We start from the raw sequence: 17,019 nt of genomic DNA, 5'->3' as shown, positions 1-17,019 counted from the left end.
TGTCTATTGTTGACGAAGGCCATTGACTGAAACCTTTAAGTGTGAACATCTTTTTGTTCTGCCTATCTGCGACTCAGCATCTCCACTATATGGTGAGTGGCAACTTTCCTTCTCCAGTATTGTTACATTCCATCCTGGATTTTCCATTGTTTGATTTAAACCTGTGACTCAGTGTATGCAGTGAAAATCAAAAACCTTGCACACCTCTGTGAGTAAACTGTTGATGCTTGTGTGCACATTCTGATACTTGGGTTGGCTCAACTCCACAAGGAGTGGCTGAAGCAGTTAACAACAACCTTACAATGTGCCGCACAACATGTCAAGTGCATCCCGAAGTCTCTGTGTGTTTTCTGTTTTCATCACCAGCATTTGCCTTGTCTTGCACAAAATACGACATAACTCACAAATCAGTACAGCTAAACTCATTTGAAAGCCACCATTGATTCTTCTATCTGCTTGATGTGTCACATGACCTTTCCGCTTGAAAAATAGCCTTACAGGTTTTCCATCTCTCCCATCCCACACTCCTTGACTCTGAATATCTGTTTTTACTCCTATTTTTGTTTTAGAAATGTGGTTCCTCAACTATGGACCACCCTGTTCAATAATAGAACTGACAGCTGACTTCAGTTGGGGAAAGAATCCAACAAGAACAATCTTCACAGCTGTTAGGTGCAAGAACTATTGACCATTTACAAGTCATTAAGGAAACTATAGAATGAAGCAATGAATAGGAATTACAACTTCATCCGGGATTTATAGATTTTGAGTAAGTGTTTGAAAATCCATTTTGTAGCAATGTGAAATAAAAATAACCCTTCATAAAAAACAAGTTTATACAGCACTAACATAAAATTCACAAACATGTTAACTGGTTAGCAGTCACTTTAGTATCTATAAAGCTACATTAATCTTAACAGAGGTTCGTAATTATTAATGAAGATAACAGAAAGCTGTATTTTAACAACTTACACTGTTTGCCCGGTTTGTTAACAGTTCCTTTCATCTTTATTTCATGACCAGCAATTTCATCATAGATACTTGACAAATATTCTTCAGGCAAGTCCTTGCTGTCACTAATACCTCTGTTGAGCCGAATGTACTGCTCTTTAGTCATTTTGCTTTTCACTTGGGGTGAATGAAGATCTGTGGTAAGCATAATGACAGAATATGCTAATACATATGCAGTATCAGCACTAGCAAAAAGACCATTGCTGGAGAAAAATGAGAAAAATCACAAATAAGAAAAATAAAATTGTTGAAAATACATGGGTAGTCTGAAAAGTTACTAACCAATGAAAGAAATCTCACATTTTTCTTCAAATATATTTTTATTTTATTTTTCAACATGATCCCGTTGTATGTCTATACAATTGTCTCTAACCCATCCAAATATTAGCTAGTGCCTTTCTCTGCAAAACAGCTGTTTAGGAGGGTGATGGCTTTATCATGTGACTAAAATTTCTGCCCACGAGCTCAACTTTCAGCCAAAGGAACAAAATAATGCTGCTTGGGTCTAGATCTTGTGAGTAAGAAGGGTGATGAAGCAAATGAAACTGATATTTGTGGAGTTTCACCACGACAACTGCTGAGGTGTGAGACAGCACACAGTGAGCAATCACGGCACACAGTGTGCAATCAGCTTCCCCATCCCTAAATTTTTAATCAATGTGTGACAAAGACATTCTTTACATACGCTCGTAGTCTCTGTTGTCTCTCTCACCTTAATTCGACAATTCTCTGGTGAAATTGGGCAATGTTATTTTCACTGATTGCAGTTGTTGGCTGTCATGAACGTCCATTATCACTCAAGTTGGTATGGCCATGTTTAAATTCAGGTCTCCAAAATTTCACAGTGGTAAACTACGGTACAGAGCCCTGTAAACTGTGTGCAACTCAAGTTTAATTTGTGTAGGTGTACTCTCTTTCAAAAACAAATATCTATTTACAGTTCGACACTCAATTTTGTACACTTTTACAAAAATACACGGATCAACTCACTACAATGACTATCGAACAACAACTGCACTTCCAAAATGTCTGGAATTTTGGGAGTGCCTTACTTAGCACGCACAACTAAACTCCTCAACTTTTGTTGACAAGTGCTGCTAAGTTAAGGTTGGAAACTTTTCAGACTATCCTTGTATAAATAAAAATCCTGCAGTTATATTTTTATTAAGCTGCTAATTCGTGAATTAGACAGATTTTATAGGACACTACAGAATTCCTGGAACAATATTCCAGTACACCAGCATTCTAATAATTAAATAAATTTGCATTTTAACTTTTTTACAGACATAAGGAAAATGCCCTCTTGAACGAATACATAAAAAAATATAAATATGAGAATACAAAAAATTAAGGACATAAGGTAGGTAATACATCAGGATAGATCACTATTCGACAGTACAAATAATAGGTGTGTGTAACACCTGACAGACATGCAACTTTTCTTCCCTTTTTTTTATTTTTAATGCTTTATTTTAGGGCTCAAAATAGGTGAGGACAGAAGTGTCCAGGTAATATCTTAAAACAGGACATTTTCTACAGAAAGGATTCCATGCTTCTTTAAGTTTGTCTACACACAGGGGCCGAAATGGCATTAGTAGGTGGGTAAAACTATAATGAATCATGAAAGTGAACCTGGAACACTTGTTAAAAGACAATAAACCAAGCTGAAAGGTAAACTGAACAGTTACAATGACACTCTTTTTTTAAGACATAATTTGGTAATAATTTCAAGGCAATCACAGTACAAGGTTGGAATTTAGATCTCTTGCACCACATTGCTACAGCAGTTAAAGGCTAGAACACATTCTACATCTTTTGCTGTATCTGCTCAAACCCAGGATAGCTCAGATGACAAATACACATTAAAGTGTAAGAAGTTAAGAAACTGACATCGGGATAGAAAGTGAAGCACCATCGGTATTTCAATACAAGTGCTGCGGAGTCATCACGTAACAGATGATGATGGTGGAAAAGGTATTGTCCAACATGTGGCCTATTTAAAATTATCTCTTCATGAGAAGATGGATGAGAGGAAGCTGCCCAAGCCATAGGGATGGGTTTAATCTCCAGCATGTTCCCACGGACATATGACCACTGTTCATAAGAGAGTGATAAAATATTCCTGCATATAGCAATGCTGAGATCATCTGAGGGGACAGAACTGCTAAAAGTCCAGAATAGTTGAGCTGCAATGTAGGCAGCAGCATCCAGAGCCTCATTGCCCAACACATTGACATGTCTAGGAACCCATACAAATGACATTAATCCAACCATCAGTGGGCAAATAAAGACATTTCCGAATCCATTGGACTAAGTGTGATACACATGTCTACGTTGCAAACAGGCTATGGAGAACACTGAGGGAATCTGAGCATTTGACAGATTTAGATGCCACGTTGCTAGATGTGCAAGAGTACCCGATACTTGGCTAGCAGCTCAACAGTAAAAATCAAACACTGATCTAAAAGGCGGCACCTGAAGACCTCTTCACTGATGGAAGAAAGGCGTATACCGTGCCATGGTCACCATCTGAGTCATTGGTTTGAAAGGAGGTGCTCCCTCAGCCTGCATAAAAAGCTCCAGACAAGTCAAGCAAATGATCAAAGCTAGAGTAGTGTTCTTTTGTAGTGAAGCCCAGGGGTGAGGGGGGGTGGGGGGGGGGGGTAGGTAGGAGGGGGGGGGGAGAGAGGGGGGTGGGGGTGGGGCAGAGAGTGAAGCACACCATGCCTCTTATTGTTGGCCAAGAAACTTAATAAAAAATGGGAGCATACAATACGTATCTTGCCAGAAAACGAGTAATTTGGCAGCTTCCACCAGACAGAGACTTAAGTGGACTGATGGGGAAAGCACCAGCATCCAAGCAGATTCCATAGTGATGAATACTGTTAAGGTGACATATAATAAACTGTCATGCAGGTGAATATAGGATTCATCCATTGTTCAGCTGCGACTGGATTAAGAATTTAAACTAATGAAGGAGTGCCCAGTCCAGTTCCAAGGAGGTCCACTTAGAATGTGCAGGGCATTGAGAGAACAGACACAGCAGGCTGCCAAGCAGAATATATGAGAGGAAACATATATGCATAGGAGGACAATAACCAGCTGAGCTTTCAAATTAGTCTTGTAGAGAGTTCTCTTTTGCAGTGTGAGCAGAGGGAAGAGAGATCTTAGCTAGGGTGGATAATGAGGATATGGCAGATGAGAGGGATGGGAGAGAGGGCACCAGAAGTATTATCTCACTTTAAAAATTCCAAAATAAAATTTGACTGGGAAAGAAGAAAATAAAATAGAAGATATGCTATAATTCTTAGTTATGAGCAAAATTGGCATTGCCAGTATATTTTATGTCATGGGAGCAGAAGATTATGCAGAGGAGGAAATAGTTAACTGTATTTTTATTTTTAAGATAATTTTGTACGTCACTACAATACATACTTTGGATTACATTCACAGTATCTGCTGGCAAATTTCTCCATTAGCCTATCAATCTTCTGTGCTTCACCAGGTAGTCTGAAGCCTTCAAGGAAATATCTAAGAGCAGATACTATATCCCGGTTGCTGAAGTTCATTAGGTCAACATATGCATACATAACCTGCAAAATAATTCTAATATTTAAATAACATCCTTCATACTGGGTTTATAATGCAAGGCAGTTACAACAGGGAAATTTTTAGTTTTCACGTGTATTGTGAGGAAAATAACAATCAATGATATCACTGCAAATTTTATATTACAAATATCTGAGTTTATAACTACTCTATTCCTTTTTTATTGAAGTCTTACTTATAGTTTCACTGTCTGAATTTTATATTACAGAAAAACTATGTATTTTAGTATTCCAAACTGCAAACAATGTAGCAAAGTGATTAATTTCACTCTTTTGTGAGAAACAGAATTTAAATTATAAGCAGGTTTGACACTTGAAAATGAACTTTATTTATTTCTGCTGCTTTTTATACAACTTGAAGGGTTATGAGGAGTGCAAAGGAGCTGCAGCTCTACACTATAAAATTTAAACAGGCAGTGCAGCCAAACTAATAGTATGCGTGGAAAAAGAAACACCTGGCTTATTAGGAGAAACATCTATGCATTTGAGTTGTAACTAAACTTTTTCTGAAGTGGTTAAGACAATGCCAAAACATTACAATGAATGAGTAATGTCAAAAGACTCACCTCTCTACTTAAATCATCATTGTCACCCAAGAAGTCACCAATCCCAGTTTTATCTAAGCGTTCATCACTGTGCAACCATTCAGCTATTTCCATGGGAGAACTCCCCAATAATCGTTGCTCTTGTAAAAACTGAATGCCTTTCTTCGGTTTGCGATTAAACCTATAAAAAAGAGGAAGGATGTGTTACAGATGAATGCACTAACAATATGCACGAACAAAAAAGTATAAAAACTATAATCTCCTGTAATTAATTTTTGTACCTGGAGGGTATATTAACCGACAATACGGAAAAATGTAACTGAAGGGAGCAGATTATTAAAAAAATAAAAAATACAGTTACATTCTCACTGTTTCACACACAATTTTTTGACGGCTTTTCAGCTTCCAGTTTATTCCCCTTGTTTCTTCAAAAACAGTACGGTATGTAGTGAACCTGCCACAAATACTTAATGGGCATACAAGAGAGGCAAAAGGAATGTAGCAGTGGCAGGAAGAGTAAAGAACAAGGAGGAGCCAGAGGGGTGGGGGGAGAGAAGGGCAAGAGAAGGGCTGTCCCAAAGATGCTACACACGAGGGGATTCCAGCACAGCCAGCAACCCACGCCGCTCCCTACACCATCCCATGATTGTGACACAATGTGGACAACACCATGGGAAGGAGAGACAAAACTAACACAAGAAAAGGGGAAACAGAACTACACAAAAGACCAGAAAAAACATAGGGAAAGGGGGGGGGGGCAGGGAACTTGGTCAGGGTGGAGGCAAGGCCAAAGGCCTCTCAAACCAACATCAACACTACCCGACTCCAATTCCAGAAGGAAACTGAGGTACTTAAATCTCGGACAACAACCCACTTTTGCACAGAAAACCCAGGATAGATGGAACAATGCAAGGTCACCTTGACCTTTACCTTGGGTCAACCTGGTACGGCTGATATGAACACAGCATAGGATGGCTGATTCCCACCGGGAGAGGTGGGGGAAGAACACCATGTGGTGGGAATCCCTTAATTGCACAAAGTTTATTAGACAGAGAGGGGGGGGGAGGGGGGGGGGAGAAGAAGGCCCAAAGGAAATCAACTGAACATGCAGAATGGTCACAATTGGAGAGAAGGTCATGGATGGCAGAGACTGAGGGGGTGGCAGGAAAAACACCAGGTGACAGCCTAAAGGTAAATCATCGAGTCCATACGTAACAAAACTCGGGTGGAGGAGGACCATTTAGTAAAGCACGGGGCTTGATAAATGACTATCAGTTGTGTGGTAAGCACTCCACACATGGCAGGCATGAGATGATGTTTCATGCCAGCAGGAAATGTGAAGGCATATACCATGTGATCAGCAGATTTTAGAACCGTCACTGTAAAAAACAATAGCATTCCGAAACTCCCATAAGAGCGAGTGCAACAAAAAATGGAACATTAGCGGAGTGATGAAGGCTTTCAGACACCGGAACAGATCCCTCTGAATCCGAGGCCAAGGAACTAATTGAAATTGGGGGGGGGGGGGGGGGGGTGAATATTCGGGAGAGAATGTGGGGAACAGGGCAAGGAGGGAGAATGGAAATCACAGCAGAGAAGCAAAGCTGCAAAAAGGATAGAATAGGAAGTGTGAGCAGGGAAAGAGCAAATAATGATGGCTAGGAGCAGTTGCGACTGCCGAACTGGAAACGGGGGGAGGGGCTGTCCCAACCGGGGCTAGTGCAAAAGGCACAGGTGGCCAAACAGATACTACGATAGTGCACCGGGTCCAAGAGAAGCACTGTGGAAGGTGCACCTGAGCCTTTACCTTGACAACCTTTTTCCAGATGGGACAGAACTAAGACCCGATAAAGGCGGAGAAGAGCTGAATGATTCAAGCCCAAGAGGTGCAGGCAAGACAGAGGAGGACACGGCGTTTATGGAAACAGCTAATCTTCAGAGGGTGGATATGGGGCAACCACGTAAGCTTCTTGTCAAAAGGAATACCCAAGAAACTGGGGGACCACTGTCAGGCGTTGAGCATCAAGGTACAGCTCAGGACCAGTATAGACTGTAGTACAGTGACTGAAATGCACCACCTGCAATTTAATTGCTTCCCATGTGCCTTCTCAACCATTTGTTGATTCTTTTTTCATTTCTGTTAGACTATGTTTACCTTATCTTCAAAAGCCTAACTTCTGTGTCTACTGCCAACTGGTAACTAGAAGTTTTATCAACCTTTATTCATACATGTCTGCCGTATTGCCAATATGAACAGCAACCAACAATCAGCAAAAAAGTATTTGTTTTAGGTTATAGTTACATTTTCTTATCTTGCCTACTGGCTACCGGTTTTCAGTACACAGTATGATTCATAGGGCATTTTACAATCAAAAAATGGCAGTACATAGTTAAAATAATAATGTAAGAAACATTTACAGAATATTTTCTCTCTGGTACAGACCGTAACTTTAAAATATATAGGTAGTATCTTGTCCCTGACATGCAGTTCTCAGTCTCGCTTCCCAAATAGGTGTGTCAAACATTAAAAATAAAGGTCAATACTAAGCTTTAAATAGATGCAAATTGAGTTAGCATTGATAAGATTTCCCCTTATGTACAGAGTTCCTCTCTTCTTCTTAAAAAGAAAGGGAAAAAACAGTAAAAAATACCTAAAGAATAAAAATGGCATAAAATATGAAATTCACAAAATTGTATAATAATAAAAAAGAATAATACTTTCCCTTGGGAACGAAACATTAAAAGGAAAACAGCAAAATTAAGTACCCATGATTACATTCACCATTTGTTTATGGTTTACATTACACATTAACAGTGGCAAGGAGTCACACTGTATTAAGAAAAATATGAAAATTATGAACTCACATAATAAAATAAAGAATAACAGGAGGTATTTGCGAACACGAACACACACACACACACACACACACACACACACACACACACACACACACACACAAATTATTTCTGGGTTAAAAATACACCTTTTCCGGATGAAAACACACATTTTCCAGGTGGAAATACATAGACCTTGTATTAAATGACAGTATACTTTCCCTCAGAACTGTAAACTTATCAATCTACATCTACGTATACCATCTATATTTACTTAGATACTCTGCAAGCTACTATACGGTGCATGGCAGTACCACTACTTGTCATTTCCCCTTCTGTTCCACTCGCAAATACAGCGAGAGAAAAACAACTCTCTGAACCCCTCTGTATGAGCCCTGCGTGCAATGTATGTTGGCGGCAATAGAATCATTTGGTAGTCAGCTTCAAATGGTGGTTCTCTAAATTTCCTCAATAGTGTTTCTTGAAAAGAACATAGTATTCCCACCCAGGATTCCCATTGAGTTCCTGAAGCCTCCCAGTAATACTTATGTTCTGTTCAAACCTAACAAATCTAGCTGCCCACCTCTGATTTGCTACAATCTCCTCCTTCAGTCTGGCCCAGTACAGATCACAAACACTCGAGTAGAACTCTAGAATAGATTACACCAGCATCCTATATGCGGTCTCCTTTACAACTGAACCTCTCTTTCCTAAAATTCTCCCAATAAACCGAAGTCTACCATTTGCCTTCCTTAACACACACAAGCTTGTTCCACCTCATATAGCTTTGCAACGCTACACCCAGATGTTTAAATGACTTAACTGTGTCAAGCAGGACACTAATAAGACTGTATCCATACACTACAGGTTTGTTCTTCCCACTCATCTGGATTAACATTTTCCACTTTTAGGGCTAGATGCCAATCACCACACCAACTCGAAATTTTGTCTAAGTCACCTTGTATCTTCCTACAGTCACTCAACTTCGACACCTTACCGAACACTACAGCACATCACCAAACAACTGCAGATTGCTGCCCACCCTGTCCGACAAATCATTTATGAATATGGAGAACAACAGTGGTCCTATCACACTTCCCTGGGTCACTCTTGATGATACCCTCGTCTCTGATGAACACTTGCTGTCAAGGACAACATACTGGTTTCTATTATTTAAGAAGTCTTTGAGCCACTCACACATCTGTGAACTTGTTCCATATGCTCGTACCTTTGTTAACAGCCTTCACTGGGGCACTGTGTCAAATGCTTTCCTGAAATCTAGAAATATGGAACCTGCCTGTTGCCCTTCATTCATAGTTCTCAGTATATTATGTGAGAAAACGGCAAGCTGAGTTTCACATGAACAATGCTTTCTAAAACCATGCCGATTCATGGACATAAGCTCCTTAGTTTCAAGAGAGTTTTTGTATTCAAACTGAGAATATGTTCATGGATTCTGCAGCACACAGAAGTTAGGGATATTTGTCTACAACTCTGCAGGCCTGTTCTTTTACCTTTCTTATATACTGGAGACACCTGTGCCTTTCTCCAGTAGCTTGGGACTTTGTGCTGAGACACTCACGATAAACACAACCTATTAAGGGGCCAATGCCATACAGTACTCTTTCTAAAATTGAACTGGGATTCCATCCAGAACTGCTGACACAGTTGTTTTCAAATCTTTCAGTTGCTTCTCTATGCTATGTATGCTTATTTCTATGTCATCCATACAGGAGTTTGCTCGATGGTCAAGTTTCGGTATGTTCATACGGTTTTCCTGTGTGAAAATTTCTTGTATGTGAAATTTAAAATTTGGCACTTTGTGGTAAGATTCTATGGGACCAAACTGCTGAGGTCATCAGTCCCTAGGATTACAGAGGGAGGACTCCAACCTCTGATTGGGGGGACGGGGGAGGGGGGGAGCTAGGTGAACCTTGACAAGACGCCTCAGACTGCGCGGCTACCAGGTGTGGCAAAATTTAAAACTTCGGCTTTTGTTCTGCTACCTTCAACTGCCACACCACTCTGGTCAACAAGGGACTGAATGGAAGCCTTTGACCCACTAAGCAATTTTACATATGACCAGAATTTTCTCGGATTCTCTGCTGGATATTTTGCTAAGATGTGACAGTGGTGATTGTTGTATGCTTTGCGCATAGATCTTGTCACAGACGCATGAATCTCTACTGGCCTTCATTTGTCGTCATTTGTGCATCCCCTTTTGAACCAAGAAGGCAACAGCCTCTCCTTTCTCAGCATTTCGTTGTTAAACCATGGTGGATCTTTTCCATCCTTTATCCACTTACTAGGCACGTAACTCTCCAGATCTTGATTTAAAATCTGCTTAAACTTTGCCCATAACTCCTCTACATCCATCTCACTGGAATTAAGTGATGCCAATTCACTGTCTAAGTGAGATGTTAGTAACTGCTTACCTCCTCTATCTAGCAGAAACACTCTCCTAGCCTCCTAGACTTTTGTAATTATAGTTGCTATTATGACACCATGATTGCTAATCCCCATTTCTATACTGACATTGTCGATAAGGTCCAGCCTATTTTTGGTTACAAGGTCTAAGATATTTCCACTGTGTGTACACTGCTGAGCTAGCTGCTAAACACAATTTTCAGAAAATGTGTTCAAAATATTTCGCATGAGTGTCCACCTGTACCCCCCGCAACTTGACATCCCAGTCTATACTTGGCAGGTAATAGCTGCCTCGAACTAGAACTGCGTGATCTGGGTATTTACGTGCTACTGACCATAGACTTTGAGTGACTACAACTGTCACAGCGGAATCAAGTGGCCGCTAAAACATGCTACGATTGATTTAGGTTCACTTACACCTGTTAAATGTGACCAGATGACTTCACTGTCACACTCAACTTCAACCTCAATAGACACAATATTTTTGTCAATGCAATGAACACTCCCCCTCCTATGGCCTCTAATCTGACTTTCCGATATACATTCCACAACCCACTAAATATCGCAGAGCTTTCCACTTCAGGTTTCAGCCAGCTCTTAGTCCCAAGAATAATTTGAGCAAGAGAACTTTCCTGAATACTTTGACAGTTTACTGAAAAAATTGTGACAGTCGAAGTGTCTTTATTCTGAACGTTGTTTCAATTCCCTTGCTGTGAATGGACTGGCGAGTGTTCACCAGAGCACCTCAAACTACCGCCTGGCCTAAAAAACCCTCATGTGTACGATGCTACGAAAGTAGCTGCTTCCTTTGTGTAGTGTAACCCTGACCTACCAAGTGGAGCCCTACAAATCCCTCCCCCACGTGGTAATGCAGGTCTAGAAATCTGCAGTTGAGAACGCCACAGAGTCTACGAAGCCTTTGGTTGAGACCCTTCACTCAGCACCAAACCAATGGACCCCGAAAAATTCTGGCAACAATGCTGCAAATTGCGAGCTTTGCTTCCACGCCGCGTGACAGACCAGCAGTCTTCTAGCACCTCTGCGAGCTGCACATACGAACCAAAAGCGAAAGGTTTTATACAATTCTGGCACTTTAGGAAAAGAAACACAGCAAAAGATTAATGTGTTCTGGAAAGATGTTTGATGTGCAGCAACATATATGCTGCATATTTTTGTAGTACAAAATAATCAATATGAATTTCTCAAACACAGCACTTTAATTTCCAAAGCACTGAAATCAAGATTACAATGTGACTATCAGCCAATCACAGCTCACATCACATTATTTTGCCAGCAAGTGACAGTAGAAATTCAGAGCATAGGTCACGTGATGTAGCAACATCACTGTTAAGTAGTGTGAACACATGAATACGAAAAGTTCATGGTCTAAATTAATATACATATAGTAAAGCTACAAGAAAAGTTAAGCTTTCATACATAATATTGGTCTTTCTTTTTTTTTTTTTTTTGCACGTGTTAGCCTTTAAGGTATTCTTCTTCTTTGGCTACTGCCGTTGTCCTGCAGTTTTCACAGGGTTGGCAGGGTTACAAGCGGATTTGTCACAGTTAATTTGAAGGGGTGGCCGGATGCCCTTCCTGCTGCCACCCCGTACCCCTCGGGACGGAATCAGAGTACCCCAGCTGTCTGTGTCTAGTGTAAATCATGAAATAGCGTGAACTGTTTCAAATGTCTGCGAGTCATGTAACTGAGGCAGGACGTGGGGACTAGCCCAGTATTCACCTAGTGAGATGTGGAAAACGGCCTAAAACCCACAACCAGGCTGGCTGGCACACCGGTCCCCACCATTGTTAGTCCGCCGGGTGGATTCAAACCAGGGCCAGCACGCCTACCCGAGTCCAGGAAGCAGTGCATTAGCGCTCTTGGCTAACTTGGCGGGTTTGTTACCTTTTAAGATATATTATACACAAATGTACCAGTAAAATTTTAAATGTTGACATAAATGTCCAGTATTCTGGGCCCGAAATTTTTCGAACTGGCTGATCCCCAAAGTGTTAAGTTTGATTTAAGCAATTCATCATACATTCTCAAAATGTAATATAATTCAACTTGCGTAAAAGGACATTTACTTTGAAAGTAACATTTCTCAAACCACTTTCGCAATATTTTCCCATGACTTGTTAGAAATAGGTTTGTTTGAGCAGTTACCACAAAGTGCCAGAAGACAGGATTACTGTGCATATGCAGCTACAATGACATGGGAAGAACAAACTTGGAGTTTTCTTTGCTTGTAAGCCTTTTGTCGCATTTCTGTTTGGAATTTTGTGTGTAGTGGGGCATCCAGTCACCATGTGCAACAGTCTGGCATGTTGTTCGGAGGGGACATACTTAGGGCAATTTTTTTTTTATCATATCCTATCCAGTCTTATCCAGATAAGGAATGCAAAAATAGAAAGTAGTCCTTGGCACAATATTTATTTCAGAACTAGACTCTACAACTCAATGTCACCTTAATATTTTGTTATGTGTTGACTTTAACATGGATTTTTTTAAATTCGTACTCTGCAATACTGTTATGTACTATCTCCAATCGAGTTTACAACCACACAGCTAGTAAGAAGGAATATAAATTTCTTGCAGAAATAATAATAAAAAACAGTTGTTTGTGTACACCTGTACTACGAGCAATAGGCTTTTCGTGACTTTTTCAAACTGAATAAAAGTTAACAAGGTTACTTCTGAAGTGAAGAAACTGTGTAATTGGAAGTTTATATTCTATTCCAGCAGTAAACATGTGGAGAGTTGCAATGATAAAACATGGTGTGGTGTCAGTATATAGTTTACTGAAGAATGGCGTTCTATAAATTTAAAGGAAAAAAATATTCAACAAATCCCCACTCCTCTCACCTCTCTACCTACAAACAAGACAATTTCACAAATGTCACTAAACACTGTGGCAATGCGGAATGAGAAATAGTAAAGACAGTTAAGAAAGTGAAGTGTAAATAATGCAGTGCAAGAAATACTGCAGAATGCCAGAAACTGCCAATTGCAAATGTGAAATTACGCCTTTTGACACCAACCACTGCTAGCAAGGAGGGAAGGAGCAGAATATGTAAAGAAACATTGTAAGTAACTTGCATACCAACTTTATAAAGAAAACGCTGTTTTTACCTTAAACAATCAAAAATGCACAAATGTATGTATCCAATCTACAGAATAACCACAAAAAATGTTCAAACGTGTGTGAAGTCTTATGGGACTTAACTGCTAAGGTCATCAGTCCCTAATCTTACACACTACTTAACCTCAAATATCCTAAGGACACACACACACACACACACACACACACACACACACACACACACACACACACACGAGGGAGGATTTGAACCTCCGCCGGGACCAGCCGGAATAACCACAGAAGATGCTTTTATTTATGAAGCAAAACGTGTCTGGTGTAATTCTTTTTAATTAGATTGCAGGCAGCTCAAGACAGATAACCTACAGTAACAGATTTTAACAGCTGCTGCTGAAGATGCCCACGCAAACAAATGTATTATAAACAATACTTATTAGGAAATAATGTCAGGCCTAGAGGAGGTACCAGACAAGTGTTGAAACATGTCTTGTGATCGCAAAATACTGTGTTTCACAGAAGGCAGATATGTAAAAGCCCCATAAAGCTTTTCAGTTCGATTTCCAGGAAGTGAATTTTCTTGTAGTACCATTACTGTATTATCTCCAGTTTGGTTCTTTATTACAGCATAATGCCATACGTGCCAGAAGATGAAACTGTGCACTTGAAAATCAGTGAACAGTTGAAACTAGCTAATAGTGTGAAATGAAACACTTCATTTCAAATAAATTGGCTGCCTCTATGGGAAAGACGAACAAAAGGCAAATTTCTTTAGGAAACCTACAAAAATAAACTAAGTGATTAATACCTCATTGCCAATTATGTGGAAATAAAATAAAGTCAGAAAACTGAAATTAATATCATATTTTAGTCTTCCATAATTATGTGAATGTAGTTTAATTCATTTGATAGCTCCCAGGAGCAGAAATTCATTTTGTTTTCACTTGGTGTGAGAGCTGCATAACAAAGAGAGAACAGCAAAATCACGAACCATAAACACGGGTCATGTGGGGAGTACTCCCCACTACAACTCTGACTGCTCTGCGCATGTGTGAATCTGGCACCTGGGCACAACAGAAAAATTTTTCCGGTAGCGTCTGGCTGCTTGCAGCTACTGCTTATACATCTAACAGCCACATTGCAAGTAGCGAGAAGCACGAGAATTCGTTGCTCATACATGACTTCAACTCTGTACATGCACGCGAATCCACTTGAAACTACTCAAATGAACCTAAGGATTTGTCCTAAAGCCTTTGACATATTTGGTGTCGGCAGATGCTTGTGAGCACGCTGCGATTTTTTGTTGTAAATGGTGCAGTATCTTTGCAAACTTAAGTTTCATATTAGAGTTTTTCTCTTGTTTATGCTGTTTGGCTGCAGTATTTTTCTGCAGTAGCAGGCTAAAGTAAAATTCTTTGTCAGAGTATCAGTTCTTACCAGTCAAAATCACAAAAATTTAACTCAAAACTAAAACAAAGAAAACTTACTAGAATACTAAAAAAATTCCTTGTTTTCTCCTGAATGAAAAAATTTCCAGATTTCTATGTGGTATTCACCCTGAATAAATCATATAAGGACATCATATACCAGGTGGTTATGATTAAACTTTCCCTATTCAACACATTATGACATGGAAACTAATTACAATACGAGTACCAAACTTGGTACAATTAATGTCCAGAGTATGGGGTGCATGATTTCCATGTGTCACAATGCCACTGTCCAGTGCCAACTATGAACACCAGGTGCTGTGATCAGTCATCGTGATTCACAGTCTCAAACACCACACCAGTTGCAGTGTACCTGGTGATGTGTCAACATGAGCTCCGACAAAAGAAGCAGGGCATTACTGGTAGAGCTCCATTATCCAAACAACACTAGTGCTGCAGCTGTACTTCAAGAATATCACCGGCTGAAAGGATTACTAAAGGATCCTCTTTCTTCACCTGTTCTGTGCAAAGCATGATGAAGAAGAACTGGAGAACTGTGCGTCACTCTGGGAAGAGGCCAATGACCAGTTGCACCACAGGTGGTTGATGAAATCGCTGTTGCTATGGCAAACAATGGTACACACAATTCCCGATCATCAAGCAATGCGTGTGCTGTGTCACAACAGTTGAACATCCCGTGGTCCACTGCACAGAAGGTGTTTTGAACCATTCTCAAATGGTGTCCATACAAGATCCACATTGTAAAGCAGCTTGCACCACAGGACGCACAACAGCATGTTGACTTTCATCTCCACTTTCTCAAATGGACTGAAATTATTGAGGGCTGGCCCTGGACCATCCTGTAGACAGACTAAGCTTATTTTCTTCTGACCAGTGAAGTGGACACACAGATTTACTGAATGTGGGGATCTTCACCCCCAATCACTGTACTTGAAGCTCCTCTGTATGGTGAACATGTCAGTACAGTGTGGCTTCACAGCTACTTTCATCATTGGCCCATTCAGTTTTCAACAGGTTGGCACTCAAGGATTCAAAGACGTGTAGTGTGACTGGCCAGTGTTACTACGATATGGTTTGCCATCTTGTCATACCCACCCTACAGGAGAGAGATGCACTGAACTCAAAAGTTTTCATGCAAGATGGGGCCCCACCACACATTGCTTGTGAAGTTCACCTGCTTCTCCGAAACACATTTGGAAACAATCGAATTTCAGCCAATAGTATCCAAATGTTTTGTTGGCATCATCACCTGATCTCACTCCCTGTGATTTCTGGTTGTGGGACTAACTGATGGACAGGATTTACCAGGGGAAAGACACACGTGCTGATCTGAAGTGCAGCATATCACGAGAGGAAGCCAGCATACCTACGGACATGCTTCGTTACACTGTGCAGAACGCATTACTGTGCTTTCAGACTCTTCAGGACACTGATGGGTGCCATATTGAGCCCCTTTTGTAGCAGCAATGGTACTGGTGTGTAATGCTCTTATGTACCATAGTACCGCATTAAAGTGTTTCAATTAAACTGATTCTGCATTATTTCTCTTTCTCTTCCACAAGTCCTTAACATTAACATTACCAAGTTTGGTTCTCATACAGTAATTAGCTTCCATATTATAATGTGTTAAATAGGGAAAGTTTAATTATAACCACCCAGTATTATGCTATGAAACCAAGAAGCCGCTGTGTTCAATTTTTATTACATTAGGCCTATTTTGGCGTGATTGCTATCATCAGGTCATATCATGTGGTCTTTATGTCCATGTAATATCAATGTTCTAGTAGCTGTCACTACTGTGTAAGTTTACACGTTTGATCATGGTGGAGATGTTGTAGGTTTTAGACTGTAGCTCTAGCAGTTATTTCTGAAGCTTCCCAATTATGACAGTTTATTTCATAATGGCTAACTGACTGCTGTATTGACAGTTGAGTCAGACATGACATTATATAACATTGCTGACTCAACTGTCAATTCTTATCATTATGAAATAAAATTCTATTACTGGAAAATTCAAAAATTATTGCTTCAGCTATTGTTTTAA

The 17,019-nt window shown here is 40.1% G+C and overlaps 1 protein-coding gene across 2 annotated transcripts in view; it reads right to left on the bottom strand.

Annotated features, from left to right (window-relative positions):
• Positions 1-17,019, bottom strand: part of LOC126473398 (brefeldin A-inhibited guanine nucleotide-exchange protein 1) — a 285,458-nt gene that overhangs the window by 126,748 nt on the left and 141,691 nt on the right. For both annotated transcript variants that reach the window (XR_007586450.1, XM_050100408.1), the window contains exons 12-14: positions 5,186-5,345; positions 4,447-4,604; positions 973-1,214 (exon numbers count right to left, since the gene is read on the bottom strand). Coding sequence is in view for 1 of the 2 variants with exons in the window: in XM_050100408.1 (XP_049956365.1) it covers positions 973-1,214; positions 4,447-4,604; positions 5,186-5,345 (560 nt within the window). In the remaining variant the exon portion in view is untranslated. The remainder of the gene's footprint in view (positions 1-972; positions 1,215-4,446; positions 4,605-5,185; positions 5,346-17,019) is intronic.

The sequence above is a fragment of the Schistocerca serialis genome, chromosome 4, assembly GCF_023864345.2.
Source record: "Schistocerca serialis cubense isolate TAMUIC-IGC-003099 chromosome 4, iqSchSeri2.2, whole genome shotgun sequence".
Lineage (NCBI taxonomy): Eukaryota > Metazoa > Arthropoda > Insecta > Orthoptera > Acrididae > Schistocerca > Schistocerca serialis.
Note: the sequence above shows the minus strand (reverse complement) of the source record. Positions and strands in the feature narration are given on the sequence as shown.